General features: G+C 43.4%; 1 protein-coding gene across 3 annotated transcripts in view; it reads left to right on the top strand.

The window, feature by feature from the left end:
- Positions 1 to 263: 263 nt before the first annotated feature.
- The window catches only part of ELOVL2 (ELOVL fatty acid elongase 2), a 72,773-nt gene continuing 62,497 nt past the window's right edge, over positions 264 to 10,539 (top strand). The window contains exon 1 of one of the 3 annotated variants that reach the window (XM_053249491.1): positions 264 to 581. In XM_053249491.1, coding sequence (XP_053105466.1) covers positions 579 to 581 — 3 coding nt within the window. In that variant the 5' untranslated portion in view covers positions 264 to 578. The remainder of the gene's footprint in view (positions 582 to 10,539) is intronic. The other 2 variants (XM_053249492.1, XM_053249493.1) reach the window with 2 other exon arrangements.

The raw sequence follows: 10,539 nt of genomic DNA, 5'->3' as shown, positions 1-10,539 counted from the left end.
CATCTACAGGGTTGCGATGCAGGCTAGGCGCCCTTGACCGAGCTGCTGCTAGGTTGCCAGCTGCGTTAAGAGAACGACTCGGCAACCTGGCATAAGAGCGGCCCTGGCCAGGGCAAAGCAGGGCAAAGATAGAGACCCGCTGAGATCCCTGCTCCAAAGGTCGTTCTGCAGCTGCGGACCTGACAGCGGCGCCTCTTTGGCAGGGCGTGCAAGGAGTGACCTGGAGCTGGCGGCGACTCGAGCCAGCCCCCCTTGGCCACGCCTCCTCTCTGAAGTCACCACGGGCTCCTCGCCGTGCACGAGCGGGGAGGGGAGCATGGGGAGGCCAGGGCTTTGCTTAAGCTGCAGAAAGGGAGGCGGCGGCGGCGGCGGCGAGAGAGAAGGCGAGTGCGCCCGCCTGGGGAAAGAGGACCCGCCACGAGCCCAGGCGCCTGCCGAGCTGCGGGACTGAGGCGCGCAGGGATACCCTGGACAGCGCCCCGCGCTTCTCTGCCACTCCCTGTGCCCAGAGCAGCAGCAGCTAGCAGAGCCCGCGCGCCCGCCCGCCCGCCCGCCCAGCGACCCCCTTGCCCGGCAACATGGTGAGTGAAGGGGCCAGCCTATTTCTGGCTCGCCGGTCAGCCGCTTTTCTGCCGACTAGGGACGCTAAATCCCTTCGAGGAGGGAGGGAGGGAGGGAGTGGGGGAACCCTACCGCCAGGGCTGCTGCTGGCCTCTGCTCTCCTTTGCAAAGGATGCAGGAAAGGCAGAAAGGATGGGAGGCGGTGGCGGGATCGGAGCGGAGCAGCCTTTCAAGCCCTTGCGGCCACCCCCCTCCCCAGGGTCTTTTTCACCAAGCAAGGCACGTTTGTGCTCGCTCTCTACACACTTCGCTCTCCAGAGCTCTCTCTCTTTCTCACACACTTTCTCTTTTAAATGCAAAAGCTATTTCCACCTCGGACACCCCCTCGCCATATTCTTGTTCATGCACCCCCACGGCGTGTTGTCGCTGTCTCTCCTATGATTCCTCCTTTCACGCACACCCCCTCAGCCTCACACCAGCTTCCTTGCTCCCTCTCAAGCACGCGCTCTCACACACCCACATTCACCACCACCTATCCTTTTAACTACATCTCTGTGCAACACCTCACCCCTCTTCATATTTTCTCTTTCATACACATGATGCTCTTATACACACACACACACACACACACACACACACACACACACACACACACACAAACTCTCTCTCACTACATCTTTCTCACTCTCATAAGCAAATGCCACATTATATGTCTTTTGTAGAGACTTGTGCAAAATATGCACGTTACCTCAGTTTGTCTCACGTTTTCCTCATATACTCTACTTTCTTTTCCACACATTATCTCTCATTCTCTTTTATACACAAATGCTACTTGTTCTTTCTGTTTCATGTGTATGTATGAAATGCACTTCATTCATACAATACACATCTTATATTGTCTTGTATGCTCATATCATTTCTCATTAACACACCTACACAACCTCCACCACGCACACATACAATACCATCTATTCTTTTCTTTCATACAACAGTGGAGTAACTCACATTACTGTATCTCCTTCCACACTTAAAACAAAACAGACTTACCAACACAGAAACACACACCATATTCTCAACACAGAACAAAAATTCAGAGTTGTTCCTTTCTAATCTTATTCACAAAGATATATTCCGAATGTCATGGAAACCTCCTTTGCACCCTGAGATAAAAGCACATAATTCTTTCCTTCCCCTACCCACACCATAGCAGTGTGAAAAATCATCCCCAGTAGAGCAGAGTCCAGTAACACTACATTATTCCTGAGACAAAAAGGAGTCTCCCCCACATGCCTCCCCGCCTTTAATCAGCTCCCCTCGCAGAGCTCTTCTATTAAAAAAAAAACAACCCACACATGATTTAAGCATAGTAAGGGGTGAAAAGAAAGCAAACATTTTTTGATTGAACTCTCTTGCATAGTCATATTCAGTTTAGAACACTCCACTGTCACACAATGGCCAGTTTAGGCAGAGATTAAAGAATCCCAGAAATAATCATTGGTTGGTCTAGTATTATTTTCATATGACTCTTGCCCCCACCTTCCTTTGTAGTAGTCAGATTAAAGAAGACAGGCTAGTTTAAAAGGTCTCCACTCCTTCCTCACTTTTGGGTGCCATCCGCCTGATCAAAGGACTGGACCAGTGTTCCCTCTAACAGGAATTCCCAGATGTTGACTACAACTCCCATAATCTCCAGCCAAAAGCCATTGCAGCTGGGGATGCTGGGAGCTGTGGTGAACAACATCTGGGAATCCTGTTAGAGGGAATACAGGACTGGACAACTTCCAGTTCATTGAAACTGGAATATGAAGGGCAGGTTTTGTCAGTGCCCCCACAGAAGATCCTGTAAAATTGTAGCTCTAGTTGGAGGTACTATATCGGGCAGCAGCGATACAGGAAGATGCTGAAAGGCCTCATCTCATACTGCATGGGAGGAGGCAATGGTAAACCCCTCCTGTATTCTACCAAAGAAAACTACTGGGCTCTGTGGGTGCCAGGAGTTGAAATCAACTTGATGGCACACTTTAGTTGGAAGATAGGTGGTCTGTCAATGGCTACTAGTCTTGATTGATAATGCTGTAGACCAGTGATTCCCAACCTGGGAGCCTCCAGATGTTGCTGAACTGCAACTCCTATCATCCCCTGCTACAATAAATTGTAGCTGGGGCTGATGGGAGTTGTAGTTTAGCAACATCTGGAGGCTCCCAGGTTGGGAACTGCTGCAGTAGACTACCTCCAGGCTCAGAGGTAGGATGCCTCTGAATAACAGTTGACTGAACAGCAGGAGAGGGGAGCTACAGCAGGAGAGAGGGCATGTCTTCATCTTTTGCTTGTGGATTCTCAGAGACATCTGGTGGGCCACTGTGGGAAACAGGATGCTGGGCTAAATAGACCGTGAGCCTGATCCAGCAGGGTGGTTCTTATGTCATTCAGAGGTCCCAGGAAGCTCAGTTTTAGCTGCAAATTCTGAGGCCAAAGTCTTAGGAATGTAACAAATTGAGGATTAGTGTTTTGTTATCCATATTCAGCTGGGTAGTCTATGATGATCTTTGTGGCAGATCTTACTTTTATTTGAGTATTAACATTCAGATTGTGCATGAAAAATAGGATTGCTGTTTTGGGCTGCCTATACACCCCCCCAGAATGTATGGTAATAGATCATTATTTGGCATCTCAAAGAATGTTTGCAGCTTGTCAATCACAGCAAGACAAAAGCAGTAAATTCAGCATTTTGATTTTTGGATGAAACGTTTGAGTCTTTAGTGTTGTGGGACAGCCCTTTGTTACAATCTGGAATGTCAATTATCAGACCAAATAGTTAGATGATATTTGTTTAGCTTTTCACCTTTGACAGTAACAAAGCTTGGGTTTGGCTTTCTTTCCTAGCGATCTAAAAGGGCACTAACTTGCACATAATAAGAGATACAAATACAAATATGCCGAATACACCAAATATTTATATACCACTTTTCAACAGAAGTTCCCAAAGTGGTATACATAGATGACAGATAGATAGGCTCCCTGTCCCCAAAGGGCTCACAATCTCATACGATGGACACCAGCAACAACTACTGGAGGGATGCTGTGCTGGGCATGGATAGGGCCAGTTGCTCTCCCTCTGCTAAATAAAGAGAATCACCACTTTTAGAAGGTGCCTCTTTGCTAAGTTAGCAAGGGACAAATAATAGCAGGAGATAAATAATAAGTACTTGGAGACCTGCTATATTTATTTTTCACAATGAACTAAATTAATGAAAGTTGCAAGCCCTCTATTGTCATATCACAGAACAACTGCCATAAGAATAGAGGGACGAGATGAAGAAGAAACTCATATTCATAAATTATTCCTAATACATTTTGTTCTTTAGACAAAATGAAGTTAAACCAGTGGAAAATCAGATAGGCTTTGAATACTCCCCTGAAAGGGAACTACATACACACCTGACCATACTGCAGGGGTGGCCTTAGGGGTAGGTGAGCAGGTGGCCACCCAGGATGCCTACCTAGAGGGGTTGCTGAGCTGACAAACTAAGGGCGGTGGGTGGGTTCTGAAGGCATTCCTCAGGGCACTATAAGGCTGACCATGCTGTACTAGTTTCATTTTGGCAAGATGGAGCCCATTCTGTGTTGTTACTAGCTTTAACCATCTGCTCTCCAGAAGGCAAATAACTGATTATTCATGAAGGCAGCTTCTTAGAATTGACAGCTATTGCATTAATTAAAAACAAAACCACCTTATTGAACATTTTCTTTTGTTTTTGCTTGTAGGCTATGAACCAAAAGCCCTGTCAAGCATATATCTTTGGAATATAAGAGCACAAAAACAAATTTGCATGAGTGAGTGAGCCATAAAAGGGAGACATTCAGAGTTACTTTTCACGTTACATTTGAAAGTCATGGGTGTACTCTCCCAAGTCACATCCACATTTCAGAATATGTGGGGAAACATTGCAGCAAAAATGGCAATGTGTGCGAGAAAATTAATATATGACAAGACAATCGAAACAGCTCCAATATTCATAGAGAATTGTTATACTAATTTTCACTTAGTACGTCAATGCATCTTCAGACTCGGGCATCTCATTGCATTGTAATTTTTAAAACAACAACAACAACACAACATTATGAGGAAGTAGACTACCCTAGACAAAGTACAATGTAATGATTACAGAGCAAAACCTGAAGTTCTTTTAATCAACTCTGGCCTTGAAATCCTACCATTAGCCCTGTTTAGTGGGGCCTATCAACCAGGTTAATCAATTTACAGATGAAACAGTTGGGGAAGCTGCCTTTTATCAAATCAGATCATTGGTCCATCTAGCTCAGCATTGTTTACACTGTCTGGCAACAGCTCTGCAAGGTCTCAGGTAGAAGCCCTGCTCAGCTCTACCTAGAGATGCCAAGGATTGCTGCATCTGCAAAACAGATGCTCTACCCCTGAGCTATGGCCCTGTTCCCAAGGTGCAAGGTGATTCAATAGCTCAGTCAATTCTCAGTAATGTGTTCACTTTAGATAGTGTGTTGTAGTTACAACAAATTAGCCTATGTCCCCTAGGATCCGAAGTAGTATAAACCAATGAAAATATGGAGTTAATAATGTGTGATATAATTAACCACCAGGTGTGCATACTCTGTGAATCAGATCACATTACTGCTACTCAGTTCTTGTTATTATACCAGTTAGAAGTCTTCTTTATGCTATGTTCCTTATACACCGCCCAGCCCTAATGCTGTTTGGGAGTTATATTTCGAACATCATAGATATATTCCATACTTGTGATCTATATCTTGAAAGTATATTTCATATTCAGAATAGCAGGTTCCCATTTGAATGATATGCCAATATATATATATATATATTGACATCTGGTTACTACTGAAATGAAGTATAGCCTAATTCAAATATTCCACATTAAAACATATCAAATTCATACACACACACACACACACACACACACCCTGATTGTTTTATACAATCCAAATTTTTGTGGCAAAGGGCAGGTTATTATGCCACTAGGTTCTGTCATTCAAATTAGACATCCACAAATACAGCTGTGAATTTTATGCTTGAAATTTATTCTAAGTGCTAACATAACACTTACATCCAAAACATGTCCATAAATAGCATGTGTTTTGTTTGAAAATATTGATTCCAATCAATTATTTGGTCGTGAAAATGAGTGCTGGACCAGCTTTTTACATTGAGGAACTCCAGACTATAAGACCAGAATAAAATGACAAAGGAGAGTTGTAGGAATCTTAATTCTGTGACTGAAATCAGATTTTCAAAGAGCATAATTCCCTAAACATGGTATCACAGACAAATATGATAGCTTTGGGCAGTCTTGCATATGGATCCTAAGCACAGTCATTGGAAGGAAATGCAGTTGATCAAAACAGCAATTAAGTTCTAGTAAAGCTTTTAGGATCAATGTGCTAATAACTGCATTCTGTAGGAAAATATTACTGTAGTTCAAAAGTTGTACGATATATAGTTTCTGTATTAAGCATATGTGGTATATGGCTGATATAAATTTCACAGTAGGAATGCTTCTACACCATTTATCTTTTGAAATAACAATGCAAGGCATTTGTAAACATTAGAGTATGTTCTTTTGTCTCACCTCATCATGGAATAACGTTTTTAATTCTTTTTGCTGTATTTGCAGAAAATGCTTCCCCTTAATAACCAGACTTCTCAGCTGCAAGTGTATTGTTTATTTTGAGTTCCTCACATATCTAACACATTTATCTTATCTTCTACTTTTGAAGCTCAGCTTTGACTCTAGCACCGATGCGTCTGATTTTGTAGAGCTCTTCAGCTTTCCTCCTTTTTATATATTTAACAAGTCGTTTACAGGACTAGCGCACTCTTTACATGTAGTGTCCTTTACATGTAGTGTCCCTTACACTACACTTTACTGTAGTGTCCTTTATATGCTTCCAAGGTAATGACAACATGGTCATATATGCTTCTGAAATATCTCTTTCTGATTGATTTCTCTTCACATAAATGTGTCCACCATTTTTTCTCTTGACAATTCTACATACAAATTGAGACTACATACAAATTAGCCTGAAAAAAAAGGTATGTGGGGGTGGTGGGGTGGAATTACCACTAAATCTTGTGTCATAATAATCTTTCCCAGGCCTGGGAAATTAAAAAGAACCTGATCTTCTTTTTGGTCTCTTTCTTCTAGATCTAGAGATAAAATGTTGCAAATTACTTTTAAAAGTACAGTTGTGCCCTCGAGTCGGTGTCGACTCCTAGCAACCACAGAGCCATGTGGTTGTGTTTGGTAGGAGGGGTTTACCATTGCCTCCTCCAGCACAGTGTGAGATGATGCCTTTCAGCACCTTCCTATATCGCTGTTGTCATAGTCTGGGAAACATACCAGTGGGGATTTGAACCAGCAACCTCTTGCTTGCTAGGCAAGTCATTTCCCCATTGCACTATTAGGTGGCTCTCTAACTTACTTTTAGACACCCTCTTTTTCAGAAGCAGGAAAACTGCCAGGGAGGCGGTTGGGCCATTAGACAATGAGGGAGTGAAAGGGATTATTAAGGAGGATATGGAGGTTGCAGAGAAACTGAATGAGTTCTTTGCGTCTGTCTTCACGGCAGAGGATACTGAGCATATACCTGTTCCTGAACCAGGCTTTTTAGGGATGGAGGCTAGAGAGCTGAGTCTAATAGAAGTGACAAGGGATGATGTTCTAAACTGTCTGGAAAAACTGAAAGCTAACAAATCACCAGGGCCAGATGGCATCCATCCAAGAGTCCTCAAAGAACTCAAATGTGAAATTGCCGACCTCCTTGCTAAAATATTTAACTTATCCCTGAAATCGGGCTCTGTACCAGAGGACTGGAGAGTAGCAAATGTAACACCAATTTTCAAAAAGGGATCCAGGGGTGATCCGGGAAATTACAGGCCGGTTAGCCTAACGTCCGTTCCAGGAAAATTGATGGAAAGCATCCTCAAGGATAAAGTTGTAAAGCACCTAGAAGAACAGGCCTTGCTGGGAGTGAGCCAGCATGGCTTCCGCAAAGGTAAATCTTGCCTCACCAACCTTTTGGACTTCTTTGAGAGTGTCAACAAGTATGTGGATCAAGGTGATCCAGTTGACATAGTCTACCTGGACTTCCAAAAAGCTTTTGACAAAGTTCCTCATCAAAGACTCCTGAGGAAACTTAGCTGTCATGGAATAAAGGGACAAGTACATGTGTGGATTGCTAACTGGTTGAAAGACAGAAAACAGAGGGTAGGTATAAATGGAGAGTTTTCACAATGGAGGGAAGTAAGAAGTGGGGTCCCCCAGGGATCTGTACTGGGACCGGTGCTTTTTAATTTATTCATAAATGATCTAGAAGCAGGGGTAAGCAGCGATGTGGCCATATTTGCAGATAATACCAAACTCTTCCGGGTAGTGAAATCCAAAACGGATTGTGAGCAGCTCCAAAAGGATCTCTCCAAACTGGGGGAGTGGGTGACAAAATTGCAAATGCGGTTCAATGTTAGCAAGTGTAAAGTGATGCACATTGGGACGAAAAACCCCAACTTCAAGTATATGCTGATGGGATCTGAGCTGTCGGTGACAGACCAGGAAAGGGATCTTGGGGTTGTGGTTGACAGCTCGTTGAAAGTGTCTATTCAATGTGTGGCAGCTGTGAAAAAGGCCAATTCCATGCTAGGGATCATTAGGAAGGGGATTGAAAATAAAACGGCTAACATTATAATGCCCTTATACAAAACTATGGTGCGACCACACTTGGAGTACTGCATATAATTCTGGTCACCACATCTTAAAAAGGACATTGTTGAACTGGAGAAGGTACAGAAGAGGTCAACCAAAATGATCAGGGGCCTAGAGCACCTTTCTTATGAGGCAAGACTACAACACCTGGGGCTTTTTAGTTTAGAAAAAAGACGACTGCGGGCAGACATGATAGAGGTCTATAAAATCATGCATGGTGTGGAGAAAGTGGAGAGAGAGAGATTCTTTTCCCTCTCACACAACACTAGAACCAGGGGTCACTCCATGAAATTGATTGCCAGGAGGTCTAGGACCAACAAACGGAAGTACTTTTTCACACAACGCGTGATCCACTTGTGGAACTCTCTGCCACAGGATGTGGTGACAGCCAACAACCTGGATGGCTTTAAGAGGGGTTTGGATGACTTCATGGAGGAGAGGTCTATCAATGGCTACTAGTTGGAGGGCTGTGGGCCACCTCCAGCCTCAAGGGTGTGCCTCTGAGTACCAGTTGCAGGGGAGCAATGGCAGGAGAGAGGGCACGCCCTCAACTCCTGCCTGTGGCTTCCAGCGGCATCTGGTGGGCCACTGTGCAAAACAGGATGCTGGACTAGATGGGCCTTGAGCCTCATTCGGCAGGGCTGTTCTTATGTTATGTATGTTCTATTCTATACTATTTTTTTTCCATTTTAATATCAGGGCTCAACTTGAATATCTCATGTAGACTGTTCTTTCGGGGTTTATATGGTGCATTTGCCCTGTAACAAGGACAGTTTCACACATTCTGTTTGAGAAACACTGGGGTTACACTGGTGTTTCCAGCAGAAAATACATAATGTCATGTGTGGCATCACATTTAGAGCATATACATACCTTTAAACATAGCCCAGTGGTTAAGCATATGCATTGCATACAAAAAGTTAAATCTCTGGCATCTCTAGTAAAATGGTTCTCAGGTAGACAGGCTGGACAGAACTTCTTCCTGAGGCCTTTGGAAGCTATTGCCTACCAGAATTGGGACAGATGGATCAACAAACAGTATAAGGCAGTTTCATACGTGTGGTGCAATGGATACAGTGTTGGGCTTGACTTAGCAGACTTGAGGTTCAAGTTCCACTTCACTCATGAATTCACTTGGTTGCTTTGGATAAATCTATGGGCCTCTATTTCTGCATCACCCCACCGCCCCAAGAAAAAGCACTCCATGTAGATAGGGATGATACACTATTAATTAATAACAGTGCTTTATAAAACAAAAAACAAGCTCACATTCTCCTTGTTCATCTTTCAATGGCCCTCACTGGGCCAGATTTCAAAGTTACTCATCTAGTTGAAATCTAAAAATCCACCTTTAATAGCCCATGTGCAGCATCCAGACTAAATTAGTCATGAATAAGTCCCGTAGCAATTAACAGGATATCAGTTAGTTATGACTAGTATGCCTCGTTGATTTCAGTGGTGCTTAGTCATGACTATAGCACCTGCTTGCTTGCATGCAGAAGGTTCCAAGTTCCCTCCCTGGCATCTCCAAGGTAGGGCTGAGAGACTCCTGCCTGCAACCTGGAGAAGCCGCTGCCAGTCTGTGAAGACAATACTGAGCTAGATGGACCAAGAGTCTGACTTGGTATAAGGCAGCTTCCTATGAGTTCCTATGACTAACTAGTCTGGATGCTGCCCTGTGGAATTGTTCTTGCAAATCTTGGCTTAGATGAAGTAATTGGGACCCACCTAGCTTTAACTGATAAGAAAGGATTGCTTACCCAGTATTCATTCCATCTCCTCAAGTGGCCCTTTTGGTATCAGATTTTGCTGCTTCCTTTGCCTTCCCTACACATGCATTTTTCACAGCCAGCATTGAGTGGATAGAACTATTCTCTTCCCTACAATCCTTTCTGCCAATCTGAACAGAACTTTTCTAAAGAGCAAAGTATTGGCAGAGACTGAATGGCACAAACGTTAAAAAGGGTGGGGAAACGATTGTGTCAAGGAATTGGCTTTCTCGTCATTGAGTTACAAGTTCCAAATAATGGCATCCATACCAATTTTGCTTTCCAGTCACTTGTGTAATGATTTAATTAGGTTGGCTGGGTAGGAAACCAAAGAAATTTCATGGCTACATTAAAATCTGTATGACTATTCTTAAAACAAACTTTAATTGGTGCAATCAATTAACCAATAAAAGTATGTTTTATTTAACTATATATTTTGAGACAGAGGTAATATTTTA

The sequence above is a fragment of the Hemicordylus capensis genome, chromosome 4, assembly GCF_027244095.1.
Source record: "Hemicordylus capensis ecotype Gifberg chromosome 4, rHemCap1.1.pri, whole genome shotgun sequence".
In the NCBI taxonomy this organism is placed as follows: domain Eukaryota; kingdom Metazoa; phylum Chordata; class Lepidosauria; order Squamata; family Cordylidae; genus Hemicordylus; species Hemicordylus capensis.
The sequence above is the reverse complement of the archived record's forward strand: the minus strand, read 5'-3'. Positions and strand labels throughout refer to the sequence as shown.